The following is a 12,071-nucleotide window of genomic DNA, read 5'->3' as shown; positions in this document are numbered from 1 at the left end:
TGGAAAATTAGGATTTTTATTAAGGTTACTTTTCGAAGGCAGGCGACAACACCATAAAGGATCATATCAAAACCTGGGAGAACACATTCGAATGGATTATCCATTGCATAACAGCTTCCAGAAACGAACACACATACACATACTGTGATCGTTTCGGCACAAACACAACGATCGTACATTGCAACACAGGAGTCGAGTGATGAAAAATGTTCCGATATCACGTTCTGAGAAAAAAAATAGCAGCTTAAACAATGGCAGATTTAGGAGACAGTTGCTCTCCATTTTTGGCCCTGCACTATGGCTTTTTAATGCTATCCTTTGTCTACCAAGAGAAAGTAAACTTTTCTTGACCCCTCCCCCCACCACTGTTTTGGAACTGAATCTCAAACATTGACCTTAAACATTGCGAGGTTAAACCCTGCAAAAAAATGATGTTTAGCACCCCCCACCCCACCCGAAAATAATTTCTGGATACGTGCCTGACTGGCGTACTCAGAGAGGAGCTGATGGGGCTACAGCACTTCCAGAAATTTTTAGAAAATTAAAATTTTCAAATAAAAACAGATTTCTGAAAAAATCAAAATGGTAAATGCAAATGAATTGTATTGTGCATATTAGCACAATCACGAGTTGCAATAAAGCATGGATCTTCTAAATTTGGCACACAACGAAGCCTACCTTCGTGGTGTTAAGCGCTTTGACTAAAATAATTTCACCTTAGTATGCAGAGAAGACACATGGTTGGAAGCAGAGTTGCTACATTTAACTATTTCACCATGGTACAAATTTTCAATTTAAAATTTTCAGTGTCGTATAGTAACTTTAAAGGTAATTGTAGACAACGTTAGTTCTGTTGCGAAAATGGTAACTCTGTAACAACTACTTACTTTTAAAAATAACTAGTCACAGTTTGAATTTCTCAATAAACTAACTGTTAGTTCCAAATGCTGGTTAGACACCATATTCGATGATCACTGACACACATGTGAAGAGCATTTGATGACAGACTTATGTAATATGTCAGGGAGATTTCATACCGAAGCGACAAGCGGCACAAGGCACATGTCGCTTGAGGATTTCACCAATCAATCGAACAGTCTTGTGCGGCCTGTCATGCCGCTACGGTGCGAAACGTTGCTGTTGATTGGCTTGTTCCAAAGCAACCTATGTCGCGTGTTGCTTGTCGCTTCGGTCTGAAAGCTGCTTCAAAAACAACTCCATCATGGTAGAGTTGGTATGTTCCCTGCAGTACAGAACCTGGTGAAATTTGGTAAAGAAAAAATACAAGACTCTTTGCGAGACCTGATAGTTTGTTTTACACGGGATAGTCTATCCGAACTGTCTAATTCAACAATGCTCTTTTCCTATTGTTACAGGTGTGAGAGGAGTTTGCCTTGAAGCCATCACAAATGCCAGCTAGAAAGGGCCTGTTAGCCCCGCAGAATACTTTCCTGGATACAATAGCCACTCGCTTCGATGGAACACGTGAGTACAAAGAGCATACTTAATGCCGTCACTTTGCATGCGATTTTCAGTTGTCCATTTTCTTTGTCTGCGTAATGGTCAATGAATGAGATAGACCGCCAATGCGAAAGAATGCATATGCATTCACTGCAGAGTTCTTCAAGTGGTAAAATTACTCGTGTTTCATCACTTCGTTCAAATGAGTTTTGCTTAAGTGTGTCTGATGGCATTTCTCACATGTTAGGAACAATGGTTTTCAGTTACTTTGTGCAAAAACCGGCCACTTCTTGCGTGCACGGTTGAGTAATGCTGTTTACTTGGAGATGGAACGTATCGTCCTATGAGATCCAGAGGAACGTGGCCCCAAAAACGCGTTTTTCGGTTTGTTTAAAAAAAATCCTCTGAAGAGCTGTATTTGGAATCAGATCGACGTATCTGCATCTGTAATTCTTAGCGGTAAGGTTGTCACGTATCTCCAATTTACTGACTTTTTAAAGTCAGGTAAATTCCTAAAAATACATTATTTTCTCTCTCCTGTGAATTTGAAAAATTGGAGACAGTGGTGTTACGAACTGTGATTTAATCACTGTGATTCGTCCATCACAGTCACAACTGCAATTGGATTTTAATTCACACTGTGATTCATAGATGCGTGCATGGGGGATCAAGGGGCGAGTTGTCCCTTCTAATAGTTTACTTAGAAACTAAGTGTATATATAGTTTATATCCGTTAATAAACAATATTATGCCCTTTAAAGAAAGCTCAAGCCGTTTCAAGCCGATGAAAGTTTGAAAAAGTGAAGGTGTTTGAAACTATTGTACCAACTGATCAAAGAACAACATTGTAGGATAGGATATCTTCGTAAGACTACAAAAGTTCATTCAAATACTGGACCAACGGTGTTTCATATGCTATCCGATATTTGCAAACATATGTGCATTCAATTCGCAAGCGCGCGTGCGGTTAGTGGAATGTTTTGTTTAAGAAGAATCTGAGCTTTGTTTAGATTCTGCTTTCCATTACTTAGAGTAAATACGAGTCCCATTTACACATGAGAGGTTTGTAAAGTACCTACATTAAAAGTATACAGGAATGGGATTTTAATGGAATGCACCTGTTTTTGTACTAATCAAAGTTTGTAAAAGAGGGAGCTGAACTTTCATCAAGGCTTTTACCTCCCCCCCTATTCCCCCCAGTGGGAGGGCATGCGCACGCCTATGCTGTGATTAACTGTTACGTCTCCTTAACAAGTGATAAATTACATTTACGATCTCATTTTACTTCATGGATCACCTAATTCATGCTTTCATTTTAAATTTCCCCAACATCGACACAATCACGGTTAAAAAGAACTGATGGCCAAGTAACAATCACAGTTTATTGCGTGATCAAAATATCACAGTTTTTCCCATCACTAATGTGCGGAAGTTTGTTTCCAGTTAATTTGCTGGAAAAGTAATTAATTTACAGTTACTTTTACTCTATTTTAGGCAAGATATAACTTACAGAACGTATTTCGTGAATGAACTGTAATCCAGCTGTTCCCTTCTTTCTTTTACCGAGAACTATCCAAAGTTAACATTAATTTTAATAAAATTACAGTACAGTTCTTATGTTCAAATATGAAAATACTAACGACCCGTTCGAGGCTTCACGAGCCGAGATGTATAATATACAGTGCCATCTGTCATCCACAACTTTTGTTTATCTATAAGTATTTTATTGTTTCGAAATTAAGGGTTTTGGGATGGAAACGAACAAAAATAAAAAAGTTGAACACCCCCTTTTCCCCCTTTGGTGTTGAATTTCAGCAACTCTCCTCTTAGTGAGCGCTTATGTCATAACTGGAAGACACCCCTAAACTTTGAGGTTTCTAGACCAAGATGTTTGGGCTGTGCGTTGATGAGTTAGTGGGTGAGGACAAACCCTGTGGCCGAGTGGTTAACACATCGCGCTGCGACTCCAAGGGTCCCGGGTTCGAATCCCGCTCGGGCTTGGTTGTTTGTGAATGTCCATTCAACAATTTCATCATTTCATCACTCATCCCCATCTTCACAAATTAGACAAAACGCGAAGTAAAATAAATTAAATCAATCAATCAATCAACCGTCGGTATGTGGGATCGAACTGTGTTGATGTAGCTCACTGATCATTCATCCTTGTTTATAGTGCAAGTCGCTATTCATGGTAAGCTTGATGGTAAGGTGCGAGAGTTACTAATTACACACATATGAATGGCAAAACAGAACGCTTGAGTTTTAAACCCCTACAGACTGGATCAGCATGGTTAATGGAAAAACGGTATACCTGTCCCTGTATAGCAGCTGAAGTTCTACGAAGTATGGTTATGGTCGTGATTGTACAAAGAGTCTGACTCGCGACTCGCTTCAACACGTTCTCCCTCGAAGAGTACTTCTGCCTCTCTCCATCTAATGCTCGTCACTCTCCTCTCAATATTCGTTCTAAAACTGACCAATGGCCTCTCTGCTCCCAGACATTTATTCCGATCGAATTTATTGACAATGCCGAATCAGTTACCTGTAGTCTCTTTCTTGATTGCAGTTGTTTACATCTGTTTTCAACAATGGCGATCAAGGAAACTCGGCAATGTCTGACAAGCCATTCCTCAGATATTTCCTGTCTGGAAATGTGATGGCTAAATGTCTAGGATTTGTAGTTCTTTGTACTTAAACATTTCCAATGATTTTATACATTGTTACGATACACTAAGTTACTTGAAACATGACTGATTATGATGATGATGATGAGGATATTCCCATAGATTACAATAGAGAAGGCCTCTCTAAAAGAAACAAAATATGGAACGGGTATTTAAATACACTAGTGTCCAAAATTAAAGCAACAAACAGAAATCCTTTCCTCGTGTGATTTTTTTAATAAATTTGCCAAGTTTGACCTGTTGCTATCGTGATTTTTTTGTTGCTAAATCCTGGCACATTAAGGTTAGTTAATTTTCTATCTTAAACAAGTTATCTATGACATCATAAATATTACTATCACCTGATCGTATTATGTGGTCAAATGGACACACGGGAAAGAATTTCCGTTTGTTGCTTTAATTTTGGACATCAGTATATATATGATTGTATTTAAATATAGGCGACAGTATACACGTGCTATTGTACTTTATTTTCTTGTTGATATTGCGTTGATGAATTGTCTGTGACAACGAAATTACATAAAAAAATATAAAAGAAGGTAGAAGGCATCGCTAATGAGTTAGACTTACCAGATGGTATACAGCTTATAACATCGTATACCCTCGGCTACAGCCCTGTTCCTGTCCTGACGAATTAATTCATCATGGAGATTACAATTTTGTTTTATACCCGGTGGAGGTACATAGCGGTTCGGAATCCACTTTAACCTGTAAGTCCAGTCCCGATTAGCCTATCTGTGCATAAAGTAGACTTAAACCACAACTAACAAAAAAGAGCAATACTCGAAAATATGATCAGAGGATTATACTGATGAAAAATAATGATTACTGAGGATATTGATGAACACCAATACAGTTGCGATACAAACCTAGAAGAGATTCTTGATCAACGAAGGAGTGGTGCAAGAACAGCAAAATGTGAACGGAATGTCTTAGGAATTTATGGTCCTAATACGAAGTGGAAAATGGAAAATCGCAAGCAACAAAGAACCATGTGAGTTATGTGACAAAGCTTCCATAGTAAATTGGAAGGAAAGAATAAAAGAAACGTATATTCACTCTAGATCCTGTAGGAAAACTGGATGAGGTGTATCGTTTGAGCCAAGGTTTCGCCTTATTTATATTTTCCTTTCAAAATTTGTCATGTAGGCGTCTCCTTTCGTGTTACTGACGGGTGATTATTGTAGATGAAGTACCGTAGTACCCAAATATTATATTTATAATTTTACATTTATGAAGACTTGATATTATATACGAGAAAGATAAATAAAAGATATACAAGTCTGCTTATATTTATTTTATTATAATTGGTGATCACTGATTTTTTTTTGTTTTCAATAAAATTTTCCAGAAGAAAGTAACTGTAAAAATAACTTACAGTTAATTTTCAAGTACCAACAACTGTAACTGAGTTACTTTTTGAACTAAGTAATTGGGAGCCTAGGTGGTCTAGTCGATAGGCCGACTGACTTCCACACGGGAGATCCGGGTTTGATTCCCGGGGTGGGTGATCTAAAGTCGGAATTTTTCCGACCTTGTCCTCGCATAAACGACTCCTGGGTTCACCCAGCCTCAAATCAATGGGTACCTTGAAGCGACCCTGGGCGCGTATAGGCGGCCGGAGCGTGGTGCCGATCACAACACCTCAAAAATGGCCGCGATCGAGAATGTGTGACCCCCACATCTCCTAAATGTGCCTTCATGGCGCGGCGAACTTTACTTTTTTACCTTTACCTTTACTAAGTAATTGTGACTGGAACTCAAGATTGATTGAGTGAGTGAATTATGTTAATTTAGGTCGCTTTTCTTCTTATTTGACCTAATTGCGACGATGAGGATGAATGGTGATGCTCTGAGGAGCAATCACAAACACACATTGACGACACAACGAATGTCCTACAGAGGATTATTCTGGCTGCTGTTCCCGGCGTCATAGCGTTGTTAGTCTGAAAAATAGAGCCGAGGGTGTCGTACGTGGAAGAGAGGTTGACACTTGGGTGCCTCTTACACTCGTCAGTTAGTTTTATAAAGTAACTTTCCGAACACTACATCCTATAACATGAATCCCCCTCGATCATTTATTCGTGTCTATTGCCTTTACTTGCTTAGAAAAATCCAGCATCTTGCCAAAGGAATTATGGGCCTTTTCAAGGACGTCGACGTACGTTTATACCCACGCTCTAAATCTGCTCCTTTCGCAACACGTAAGTTAATTGGCAAATCGGCCCCATTTTTCCTCGTTGAAGTGCTTCCCCTCTTCAGCGCCGCTGTCGAAACATGTGTTTAGTGGATTCCTGATGTGATGAATTTGCGCGCGAAACTCGGGAGCGGCGAGGTCTTTATTAAATCAAGGGGTGGCGAACTCGACGGAAAATCTGTCAGCCTGTATTTTCACATCCCATTCCACCTGGCTTGGCGCTCAACCAGCCGAGGCGAGCGACTATCGGTTGCCCTTGCCGACGGAGCCTTCTCGCCTACGCGCCAGGCGATAAGGGACTGACTAATCGGTGGGCCAATGTTATTGATAGTCATTAAGAACTTGTGGCTTAAGGAGACTTAGAGGGTGTCAAGGTGAGAGTGATGGACGGAATTCTGCGACGGTTATTAACCACACTTCGAGAGGTGTCAATCGATGCTGCTAGTTCAGTCTCTTATTTGCCTTCGGTAGATGTTAAAGTGGTAGTTAAAATAGATGCGTGTAATTAAGTGACCAATTCCCGATTGCGACGCTTTTCGGTGAATTGGAATCGCAACGCACTTTTTGTGCAGTGCCGATTAGGCTATGTGTGCACAAATAGGACTTAAAACAAGCTTTTGCTTATTTGTCATTCAATCCAGCCACTTGGGGTTGATTGATTGATTGATTGATTTGTTGTTTTAAGTCCACTTAAACGTCTAACCCGGGACCCTTTGATTACAAGGCGACGTCGTTACCACTACGTCATCCGAGAGGCTCGAGCCACTTTGGAAGTAAGGGGTTACCTTCCGCGTAGTACACCCTGGACTGCTTTTTGCAGACTAACGAGGCTCTGGCGACTGGCCCTATGGCCAGTGTAAATCTGTGTTTTGTCCTGTTGATTGTCCTTTTGTCTGCTGAGTGCCCCTTTGCAGCCTCAGCTTTTAATAAAGCCAATTTTTTCCGGGGCTTACGTCAAACTGCACGGGGGGGGGGAGGAAACTCGTAGGCATCAAATTATATTGTCAATAAAACAATACTAATATTTTAAAATTGCCTCTTGCTTCTGATATGGAATTAAGTATAATTAGGTATAATCATTTTAAGAATGAAATTATGAGAATTAATAACATAATATTATGGCATGCAATAATTTACATTTACAGCAAACTAACAACTTTCAACAGTATATCTGTGGATGACGTCATCACTGAACCTTTCTGTCGGTTCCTCGCCCCCCTCAGTCGACACCTTCACACAAGCTTGAAGCGTGTCGCCCCCCGTGGCGGAGTGGTTAGCACATCGCGTTACGACACCAGGGGTCCCGGGTTTGAATCCCGGCCTGGGCATGGATGTTTGTGAGTGTCCATTCATCAATTTCATCATATCATCGCTCATCCTCATCTTCGCAAATTAGCCCAAAGTTGGACATAAAGCGAAGTAAAATAAAGCAAATGAATCAATCAATCCATCAATCAAAGCTTGAAGCGTATCCTTAATTTAGCAGTTATCAAAACGGACGATAATTTAAATTCGCAGATTTTTTACTTATAATTATAAAGAAGACTAAATCAGTGCTTATTACTACGAAAATAACAGAAACGTACTTTATACGTTAAATTAAAGTGAATGAATAAAAGCGGAAGTGAACCTACTTGCCAAATTCCTTAGCTATTGTCGAATGCTCTGAAATTTTCGGAGGGGGGCAATTTAAATTACCACTCTCTGAATTCATCACTGTTTGTCATAACTAGGACAAGGCATTTAATAATTCTGGATCGTTCTTTTAAACATCTTGAAATATTGCCCGAACCTATAAAAATGTGCATCACGAAATAACTGGTTAAATAAACACGATTTGTTTCGTCATGTTTTGCATTTTTCTTCTTTTAGAGTGATATGTAACGTTCTTGGCAATTTTAGGTTATTGTGAACATTTTGAAATAGTTTTCTGAAAGACAGTGGCATTTTTGTTGTATCTTGAGATTTTATTTATTTATTATTGGAAGTACACCTTAACAATCAAGTTTTGTCATGTGGTATTTTTCTTGCTGACTGTGAATTAAAACCATGATACTTTGATTTCAGTATGCTCCAATTGTTTCAGTAGAAATAGAGAGGAACCTCTTCATATACAAGTTACTAGTAGACAACAGGCAGTCATTTTTATTTGAGAATCCCCGCCAAATGTTTATTGTTAATTTTATATCAGACTAGCTGATTGCCCGGCGTTGTCCGGGTATTTATTTATCCCAATCTTCTATTAAACAGGAAAATAATGATTTCTAACTATAGTGTAAAATGTAACTAATTTTATTTACAGGTATTTAAAAGTATAAGTACAGTATACAAATTATAAAGTAAAATGTTTTACTATAATATTAATTTAACTGAAAACAACATTTTTAGTTTCACTTCCAGGAACAAGAATTAATAAATTGAACGGCATTGGGAGTGTCACTATTCATCTTAGCTGCCTCGAAAGCTATGGATTCCACATTAATATCGGTCGTTTTCGATTATTTTTACATGTCACCCCTTCCCACCCTCACCCTTAGGGGTGCCAGGGGTGTCTTACCCACACAGTATTTCTTTCCTGATTGCAAGTGATACGTGTACCAAGTTTGGTTAAAATTGCTCCAGGCGTTCGAGAGTTATGCCGGAACAAACATATATACACACATACATCCATTTGTATATATATAGAAGAATTGTGAAAGCCACTGCAATTTGTTTTGTTAACAATGCAGTATAAAATTATTTTATACTGTATTTGATCTCAGAATATTCATTACCCGGGTCCTTTTAAATCCGATAATCGAATCTTAAATAATTCTGATCCCTATTTTCAATTCCCTCACCTTGAAAGCCACGCAGATCAACAGATGATATTCCAGGACCTCCTGTTAATTCCTCTCATCTGCACGGAAACCACTTTCAAGAACGATGACTTTTTGTTTACAGAAATTCCCCCATCTTCACGGTTGTTTATCGGAGAACAGGCGCCTAGGTATTTTTAGACATTCATGAAGGATACTTTCACGTCAGTTTTATCTGTTTCTTGTCAACTGCTCGTACATATTCAGTCAGGATTGAGGAAGACCGTAGATTGCGATAGGGTAAAGGTCTTACAAACGAAATGGCTTCTTCCTGCCGTTCACTCTACACGTTCCACAAACTATAGCTTGATATATGTTACTAATGTAGTGTACTGTGTTGTTATTATTGTTGACATTATTTGATCATAGTTAACTATACCCTGTCCCAGCTAACTGTGGAGTAAGGCCGCGCATAGCGTCAGAGAAACGAGGGAAATCTATTGGCCAGAGAGAAGCAGTAGACGCTGATTGGAATCATGGTAACTTCAGTCGCTTTCCTCCACTCCACGCAATTCCGTTCCTCTCACGTATTCATTGGTGGAGCCGTCTTGCGTCAATACTTGCGCAGAGACTTGATTTCGTTTGCCTGCTCCACAGTTAACTGGGACAGAGTATAGATCGACCACCCGGGGGGGGGGGGGGGGGCTTATGCCCTGGTACCTAAAAACTTTAAACCAGTTTAAAATAGCTTCCCAATTTTTTTTTGCCCTTTATTGTTTCATTTTGGGCTATACATTTGCCGTTAGAGTACCTTTCCTGTTCTGGTTTCCAAAATAGGCAATGTTTACAGTCTATTCGTAAATGTTCTAACATCTTTATTTATATACATATACGTGTATTCATATATTACTACAACTCGTGGTGTTACAGTACAATAAATACAATGGATAATTAAACTATATAATGAAATGATATAATAATACAGTAAAACCTCGTTAATCCGGACTCATGGAGGGATAAGTTGATGACCGGTTTAACGAAAGTCCGGATTAACTGGAATAACCTAAAAGAACAGTAGAAAGTGCATTAAAACTCCGTTTATAGCAACAAAACACGTTTATTATGGAGTATTTAAAGGGCATAGGTCTAAATACAAGGGCTGAGCCGATACCACTTTGAACCGATACCGATGCCGATACTCTCGCCGTCACCGATACCCACCGATACCGATACTTGTATAATTCCAATTTAAAATAACAAAGGCTAGTTATTACATATGTGTGTGTGTTTAGTATTGTGACATTTTGTAGATATGTATTTTTGACAAGGGGCGATGAATAAATTAACCCACCAAACGATTTTTTATAGACTCGTGACAATCGACCAGATTCTTCAAATATGAGAAAAATATTATGAGAAACTAAGAGTGAGGCGATCGTTCCCCCTCCCCTGCACCACTCACATGGGCGATGACTGTTTTGACTGCGGGAGGTCTCTAAAGAGAGAGCTGTCCACAATACACCAGGTGCCTCGTGGCTACCGGGACTTCATTGGGATTATCGTGACACGAGACCGCATCTGTAGGAACAAAGCCTGTTAGACTTCGAAGGAACTCCTATGGGGATAATTTCACGTTACCCTTGATTTGCAAGATACTTGACCGCGAGTCTTATCTGCGTAAGGATCTTTGTGTCACGTACTTGGTGTTCACGGAAACTTGAGTACAGGTTCAATTAAGAAATGCACAAATACGTATTTTTCATTTTTCTTCAAAGTCAAATGTAAGTTGGAAAAGGTGAACGAACCTTTGAAAAGAGACAAATGTTGGTTTTGGACGTGCTTCTAGCCACTCAAAAACAATGGTATCGGCTGGTATCGGTGGAAAAATTTCAGCCGATACTTACCGATACCCATGCCACTGGTATCGGCCGATACCGATGTGTATCGGCTCAGCCCTACTAAATACACTATACAGTACAGTACAAAGTCTTTGGGAAACAGAATTTCATCAGTGGTTGACGGCCTTTTCTTTGGGAAGTTCTCTTGTTGACTTCTAGCCACATTTAAAACCTCGCATTCTGCTTTCTTTTTTTTTCTTTTTTTTTGCCTGTCCGGATTAAGCAAAGTCCGGCTTATCGGGGTCCGGATTAACGAGGTTTTACTGTATTTCTTTTCCAAGTGACACGTGTTGCTCTGTACTGAAAGTTCTCCCAACAAGCGGCATGGGCGGTCATTCAGTCTGTGGAAAAGCATTCACTGCGCATGCGCAACCAATAACGAGCCACACTTGAAGCTTGCCGCCATGTCGGCATGAAAGCTTGCATTCATTGGAGGATTTAGCGGGAGGTGCACGGGGGCACGTGCCCCTCCCAAAAAGGGATGATCAATTACCAAAAATGATGATATCGTTATATCCCAACACAAAAATGATGTAACAAAATAAGATAGAAACGTTCAAAAACTTCCTTTGGTAATATTATTTTCCAGAGTCAAATACTTAAAAAGTTTGCACAAATAAAGTAATTCGAATTGGATTTGCTGGAGACTGAAATTGGTGGCACCCGTAATAGAATCCAGGGCTTCATTAAACACGATTACGTTAACGTTACAACATTACGCAATTGTAAAAACCCTGAAACAATACGTCCCCAAAACTGCTATCTGTCGCCTTGTAATCAAGGAGTTAATATCCAGTGGAAGTATACACCGTTGATTGTGTCCTATTTTAAACTGTAGGTTCGGTTCTGATTATAATATTTCATTATAAAGTGAACATAAAACAAGCTCTGTCAATCTTTTTCACTAAAAAATCTTGCTATACGTAATAGTTTGTCTATATTTAATATGCATAAAATATACACATTATATATATTTTTTAATGTGAAATCGGATTATATGTATTATGTTTATGCATATTCTGTGCCCCTCGCA

At 39.2% G+C, this 12,071-nt stretch overlaps 1 protein-coding gene across 1 annotated transcript in view; it reads left to right on the top strand.

Moving 5' to 3' along the window:
- Elk (Eag-like K[+] channel) overlaps positions 1 to 12,071 on the top strand; it is a 647,431-nt gene that overhangs the window by 28,147 nt on the left and 607,213 nt on the right. Inside the window, exon 2 of the mRNA XM_083125217.1 lies at positions 1,377 to 1,485. Within this exon, the coding sequence (XP_082981343.1) occupies positions 1,410 to 1,485 (76 nt within the window). The 5' untranslated portion in view covers positions 1,377 to 1,409. The remainder of the gene's footprint in view (positions 1 to 1,376; positions 1,486 to 12,071) is intronic.

This window comes from Lepisma saccharinum, chromosome 1, assembly GCF_977018435.1.
Source record: "Lepisma saccharinum chromosome 1, izLepSacc3.1, whole genome shotgun sequence".
Lineage (NCBI taxonomy): Eukaryota > Metazoa > Arthropoda > Insecta > Zygentoma > Lepismatidae > Lepisma > Lepisma saccharinum.
This window is presented reverse-complemented; position numbering and strand designations above follow the sequence as displayed.